Below are 7500 nucleotides of genomic sequence, written 5' to 3'. Positions count from 1 at the left end.
GTAAACCAGTTGGAGTCATTGCAGTGGGACATTACCGCTGCTTTGAGGGTGTGATAAAAATGTTCACCCATTCCATTGGCTGCAGGGTTGTAGGCGATTATCTGATGTAGGGCGATGACCCAAGAGAGTCGGTAATGGTGTCCACAATTGAAGGGTGAATGTGATACCCCTGTCAGAATGGATATGCTCATGGATACCAAATCTCGCTAATCATCCTGAGAGTAAGGAAGATGTACATGAGGTGGACGTTGCAATTTGCATGAAAATGGCTTCAGGCCAATAACTGGAGTGGTTAATGATGGTAACTGTGTCCTTAGGATGTGTGTAGGGACCTACTACATTGAAGTGAATGTGGGCAAAACAACACTCTGGCTGAGAAAAGGTGCTCACTACTGAATCCGTGTGTCGATGTACTTTTGAAGTTTGGCATGAAGCATAGACACAGACCCAATCCTTAGTATCGTTAGTATTGCTGTGCCAAATGAACTTTTTCAGTAGCTGTTCATATGTTGCCATTTATGGGTGGACCATGCTTCGGATTGTCAAGTGAAGGTGTTCATCCGTGCAAATGACAAGGGGCGTACCTTCTGTGAAGTGTCAAAAGTGACGGACAGCCAAATGCACCCCTAGCAATTCCTAGTCGAAGGTAGAGTAACTGGATTCCAGCTTGGACACTTTTCTACTGAAGAAGGCCAATGTGCAGGTTGAGCCAACGACCACCTGCTCAAATATTTCAACAATAGCAACATTACTGACATCGGTGAAGAGGAGAAGGGTATGGGGCACGGCTAAGTAGGAGCGGTATCAGTTGATAAGGATTTTTATTTCTGATGGCCATTTCTTGAAGGGGACCCCACGTTAGGTAGTCATAGGGGGGGGGCCAGAGCAAAGTGGCGGCGATGGCTGGCAGGAATCGGTGATAATAGTTTATCATGCCTGAGAATCCTTGCTGGATTTTGACAGTTAATGGCATGGGGAAGTTCTGAGCAGTTAGTAACTTCTCAGGGATGGGATAGACGCCTGAAGGAGTGATGTGGTGCCCTAAGAACGATACTTTGTTGTTGTCAATGGTACACTTGCCGTACCGGACTACAAGACTAATCTGATGTAGTCTGTTGAGAATGATGTGTAGGTGAACAAGGTGTTCCTTGTAGGAGGAATTGATCACCAGTATGTTGTCTATGTAAAAATATGCAGAGGGGGATGTGTCCTAAGATGCCATACATGAGGCATTAAAAAGATGGCGTAGCATTACGAAGGCCAAAACAAGAGTAATTGAATGTGTATGTACCGAATGGGGTGGTTGTTGCTGTCTTAGGGATGTGTTCTGGATTCATGGGCAGCTGATAATACTCCTTCAAAAAGTCAATAGTGGAGAACACCTTTGCCTTTTGCAGATAGGAGGTAACGTCGGCGATATTAAGTAGGGAGTAATGATCCAGTTCTGTCTGAATGTTCAGACACCTGTATTTTCCACAAGGGTGCAGAGAACCATCCTTCTTCAGGACAATTATGGTAAAAAATTAACCCCCCCCAAAAAAAATCAGGGGAAAAAATTAAGAAAATAAAAATATGAAACAAAAATCAGAAATAAGGGCTATATTTTATTGTTTTATGTCTTTCTAAGTTATATACCAGATTTCAATGACATTTTTAAAAGTAAGGGATATGGTAGAATTTGAAGGTCAATAAGTATAGTTTTGAGATACAGGCATTCAGAGTTTTTCATTGTAAATCATAATCATTATGACTTTCGTGTTCCTTTTTTAATATCATTAAACCAAAGCAACGTTATTTATCATAATTTGATCATGGATGAAGATCCCTTTGCTCAATATCTTCCTTCTTTAGGCAAGACAGTTGTTCCTTCATCATCTCGCTTCTTCACTAACTCCACTAATATCGCCATTATTACCCACTTAGAGCGAATATTCTTCCTTATGTTAGTGAGAAGTTGAAATTCTCCTTTCTCTTTAGCATAAGGAAATTCTTTCCAAAACCAAAAATACCACATGTAAAAGTTAGTGAATGTCAGATGTCAAACTTAACGGCGTACTCTATGATATTTTTACTAGCACTGAAGACCGAAGGGCGAAGGGTGTTATTATCATGTAATATTTTGTCTTGTGACTCATGGAATCTATAGACATGCCATTTCTCGCAATTTGTTTTATATCAAAATGTGATAACTGTTAAAATTTACGATAACGGAAGAAATACTGCATTTTCTTGTAGGGATCAATGATTTGGTTTATTGAATTACTTTTAGTCATTATCCTGTAACAATGAAAGTAAGAAGAATTTTGAAAAAATATTTCGTATCCGCATTCTCCATTGCCATACAAAGCTCAGTGAATTTTTTTAGGATTCTTTGTTTTTCATCGTATACCCCACCATATTGGCATACCAGCGGGGCCCCTCAACGAAAGAGGGAATAAAGCAAATCAGACAATGGCTAGATTAACTAAAGTTTGGAAATCAAATCGCTAGAAATTACACATAAAAATCAGTGAGATGGGTGTTACTGTATAGACATGAGTCGTAGTAAGACAATGAAACAATATCCAACAGATTTTGTAGATTTGAGAACAAAGCCATGAGATGAATATTGTGAGTTAAATGGCAGGACAGAATTAGAAAGGAAACTATAAGATAGATTACTTGAGTGCCATATGTGGATGAGATCATGAAGAGGGGTAAATGAAGATGATTCGGGAATACTCTTTGTATTCCTCAAGAGAGATTAGTTAGTCAAACTTTCAACTGGGCTCCACAAGGCACTTGAAGAGCTGGAAGACCCAGGCCTACATGAATGAAGACTATGCAGCATGAAGTGAGAGATGATGAAGGAGGAAGTATTCGTTTAAAATCTCAAGATAGAGATGACTGGCAAATTTTAACCGAGGCCCTTTGCGTCAATAGGCATAGGATTAAATGATGATTTTGATTCTGTGCTCCCTTACAATAGTGTGATTGTCATGTACCCATGGGTGGCGATCTCAGATCCGTTGGCAGCTACCAAGTGGATGTCAGCAGGCTAAGAATGAAAATGTTGTGTCCTGGAGAGTGACTTTGGTAGAAGAGAATGGCAATCACCAGCATCTACTAAAAACCGCACACACGTACCTGCACCATGTAAAAATAAAAGATTAGTTCGGGTTGTCGTTGCCTGATTGGTAACTTTTCAGCCTAGTATTTGCTAGTCGGGATTTTTGGTCCCGCTCAGACTCGTTAGTATCATTAGTGTCTGCAACCTTACCATTCTTGTGAGCTATGGTTGTGGGCTTTGGGGGAGCCTATATGTCTATCTGTTGAGTCATTAGCAACCATTTTCTGGCCCTCCCTGATCCTAGCTTGGGTGGAGAGGGGACTTGGGCGCTGATCATGTAATATATGGTCAGTGTCTAGGGCATTGTCCTGCTAGCTATGACAATGTCACTGTCCCTTGCCTCTGCTATTCGTGAGCGGAATTTAAAGCCTTTAAAGGGACGCCACCACCACAAGTGATGGCCTACAAATTTTTTGACCACTGATAACCTTCCACACATTTCTTAGCAGCAGACCGAAATCTTAAGTGGTAATAGCAGAACTTCGGCTGGTGTTTGTTAGTACGTGGCTGGAGGGATTGTTGGTTTGGTCATGAGCAAGGGGCAGCATATGTGGGTGGTGGCGAGCTTTTTCGCCGCTTCTGTGTGTCATGACGTGCGCGTGTGTGTCTTACCATATTCACGTTGGCTTCAGTCAGTATTGTTGATTAGTTGTCCTTTTCATCAAGAGTGGAAGCATTGAAGGAGGTCTTGAAGGGGCTGAAATGGCTCTCCTTTGGGGTGTCTACTTTGGTCATCAGGTCCTTCATTGTCAATGTACTGACACCGGGAATGGCTATTCAAACAGGTTAAAGTAAGAGTCTAGCCCAAAGGGCACGAAGTAGGTTCATTTCCTGAGGAGAGCTGTATGTGGCAGGACACAGGCAAGCGATACTGGTTTTTCCCTTAAGGGTGAGCGAAGCCTTTCCCCCAACAGCAGTTGAGAGAGCTGAAAAGGCTTGGCTATACGGGCGGCTGGTGAAGGTGAGCACTGCTTCAGGAGATATGTTTTGAGGGCATCATATGCTATTATGGTGTCCCTTTGGTCGCAAAGCCAATCGTAAATTTCTGGGAAAGCGTCCTTAGGGATTGACACGAAGACATAGTCTGCCTTATTATGTGACCAAATCTCACCCTTAATGTGAAACTAAACTTCGACCTGCAGAAACCAAGCAAACACTTCTCGGCTGGTGAAGAGCAGCAATTTCAATGATGCAGTGTGGATAAAAGAGTCGGGATTGCTGAATGGCATTATAACAAGAGTGGGACGTAGTAGTGGGTGAAAAAAAAGGCAGTGAAGAGCTGGCCAATTTGAGGTCACCAATTATGCAAGGTCGGTATTAGGTGCCAACACAATGACACGATAAATGCTAGTGAAGTTTATTCAAGAGATAACAAGCTCATATACAAGCATTTGAGAGAAAGTGATTGTTAATTATAATTTTTAACTGCTTAGGTGAGAGATCATTCTCTAAATTGAAAATAATAAGATTATATTCCCTCACCATTGAGTCAGTTACTCAAATTTAGCAAATTGTGTATATTTTTTTTTTTTCGTTCCTTAATATAGGTATATGAATATTCCTATTTTACTATTCTCTCTTTGTATTGGCTGATATTGGTTTTTCATTATATATCATATAGAGCAAATATGAACAATAAGGGATGTTGCTATTTATTTACATACTTTTTATCTCAGATAACTGAGAGTTGCCACTGATAAAAGGGAGGTCCCGGATAAAACAGGTAACCAAAAAAAAAAAAAAATAATAAAAATAAAAAAAAAATTGCTGGGTTATTTTTTTTTTTTTTGTTTTCACATTGAAATGGAAATGAATAAGTCTAATATCAATAATCATATGTAACCGAAATATGTATTTGATCAACTCGGAAAATACAATTAAAAGATGTCTGTCTTTTTTTACAGAAACAAACACCATTTGAAACTTTTTTTCCAAATTTATATTTACCACATGTATTGTTTATGGCATAATGTATTTCTTAAGGCAATAGCTTCATACAATAACCTTGATTATATTTGAATTAAAAGGACTCAATACCACCTTTCAGTTGCCAAGTGGATACCTAATATCAACTGTTAAATATCTAAGCAGAATAAACACATTTTGATGAATAAATTAGGATCAGATTGGGTTTATTAATTTTGCGCAATGAAGCTCGACGTTGGGGCCTGTGATGCCATTCAGTGCTTTAGTGTAACTGGGGTGGAGGAAAATTTTATAATCACTTGACTTGAAATATTAAATCTGAATAAACCTTAGACTAAGACAAAAGAAATAATACTTATGGAAATTATACAATCACTTGTTTTACTTGAAATTAGATTTGATACTATTTAAATAGTTTTAACACTCACTGAATATAGTTAACCAAATAGCGATACAACGTCAGGACCTCGGGGTTTTTAACTTGAGTCTGAGAGACTTCATGCCTGATTTTTTTTTTAAATTGACATATGTTATGTATTTTCAAATTTTAAGATCATTTTGCTCCCACAACTTTTCCTGTTTTTATCTCGTTTTCTATGCAAATCCCATTTTCTGTTCAAATCTCACTGACTAATGTGTTTTGTTTCTGTTTTTGTTATAGAAACGGTCCAGCTGGTGATCTCACAATATGCCACGTCACTGTAGCTGCTTTGGTTGTAAAGGGAACTATGATGGGACACCTTATGTAAAAGTCATATCCTTCCCAAAAGATCCTGAGGAGAGGGAGAGATGGATATTGGCCAAATGAGAAAGAAAGCTTGAGACGCTTGAAGGAGATATATATTTGTGAGACACATTTCAATTGTGAATGGGTGTCAGTTAAGGGTGGCAAGCGACCCAAACAACCTCCATCAATATTTCCTGGAATACCAAAATCAGCTTTGAAGCAGGTTATCTCAGCCCCACGCCCAACATCATCTTCTACATCACAATCAAGAGCTAAAAAGGTGCATGCAGCTGCTGAGGCTGCAGACAAAATCCGAGATTTCGACCAATTTCGCGCCAAAATCAGCTCCTATTTTCCTGGTTTTAACGTCATAAAAGACCAGAAAGATCTCTACCTATCAAGAACTGACGCTACTGGACAAACTGTCAAGCAGTTCTTTCATCTACAACAAGTCAACTCACCTTTTGGATTCCTATTCTTGAGTAGAGTTGAGAAAGATGGCATTGAGGTGCCTAAACGACTTTTTCCTTTGCAAAAGACAGCTTGCTCTCAAAATGGTCCCAGATTAGATCCATAACTGAACAGGTAAACACCTATGAGTACACAAGCCAGGAAAGTCTTCAGTACATAATAAGCCAGCTCTGCAAAATGACTGAGGCACACGAGCTTCCTCATTTAACCTTCATTCTGTCACAGCTGCGGCTTGTGTTCAAACCTCCTGATTGTCGTCGATTTCATACCGACACTCTGATATTCGCAATGCAGCTTCACAACATATCACCCAGTGCATACAAAATGATTCGTCGATCCGGCTTAATCATTCTACCATCAACAAAAAAGATAAAAGAGGTGCTTTCTAGTAGTCTGCAGGACTCCAACCTCAAAACGTTATTCGAACAGCTTAAGCCGCAGCAGCGTTTGGTGAATCTAATGTTTGATGAAGTAAAGCTGATCGAGACATTGCGATTTTCTGGAGGACATGTTCTAGGATATGCTCAAAACGTTGCAGCGGGTAGTGACTATGAAATGCTTGCTTCACATGCTATGGTTGTTGAAGTTGCCTGCCATTTTGGTGGTCCACGCTTTATTCTACGCGTTTTACCCTGCAAAAAGCTAGATGCCGATAAGCTGAGTGAACTTCTTACTGAAGCTACCTCAGCTGTAGTTGCTGCTGGCAGTACTGTGATTTCTTTGATATGTGACAATTGCAATACCAATCGCAGTGTTTATTCGAAACTTGAAGGACCTGGAAGTTGTCAAGTGCTATCCATTCAAGAGCAATCTATGTTCTTAGTATACGACTACGTGCACATCTTCAAAAATGTTCGTAACAACTGGATTACTGTTGATGGCCAGACACTCTCATTTCTTGTACATGGCAATGAGTACAAAGCTTACTGGAGTGATATTCGGAAGCTTTATGAGATCGACCGAGCTACTCCTATTCGCTTAACCAAGCTGACGCACACCGCTGTTTTCCCCAAACCCCTTCAACGCCAGAGCGTACCCTTAGTATGTCAGGTGTTCAATGACAAGACTGTCGCTGCCTTAAAGACCTTCAAAGATTCCTTGGGCATCAGCGAAGGCACCATCATTCTCACCCAGACAATGAGTGAGTGGTTCAAGATGATGAATGTGAAAGACCGTTTCTCAGCTAGACATCTACGTGACGAATCCAGACAGCCTTGGACAGCAGACTGTATATCTTTCACTAAGTTGGAGGACGCCTGCCACATTA

The 7500-nt window shown here is 40.2% G+C and overlaps 1 protein-coding gene across 1 annotated transcript in view; it reads right to left on the bottom strand.

Annotated features, from left to right (window-relative positions):
- Nucleotides 1-191, bottom strand: part of LOC137659658 (uncharacterized) — a 504-nt gene extending 313 nt beyond the window's left edge. Inside the window, exon 1 of the mRNA XM_068394488.1 lies at nt 1-191. This exon is cut by the window's left edge and continues 313 nt beyond it. Within this exon, the coding sequence (XP_068250589.1) occupies nt 1-191 (191 nt within the window).
- Nucleotides 192-7500: the final 7309 nt, after the last annotated feature.

Source organism: Palaemon carinicauda, chromosome 20 (genome assembly GCF_036898095.1).
Source record: "Palaemon carinicauda isolate YSFRI2023 chromosome 20, ASM3689809v2, whole genome shotgun sequence".
Taxonomy (NCBI): Eukaryota; Metazoa; Arthropoda; class Malacostraca; order Decapoda; family Palaemonidae; genus Palaemon; species Palaemon carinicauda.
The sequence above is the reverse complement of the archived record's forward strand: the minus strand, read 5'-3'. Positions and strand labels throughout refer to the sequence as shown.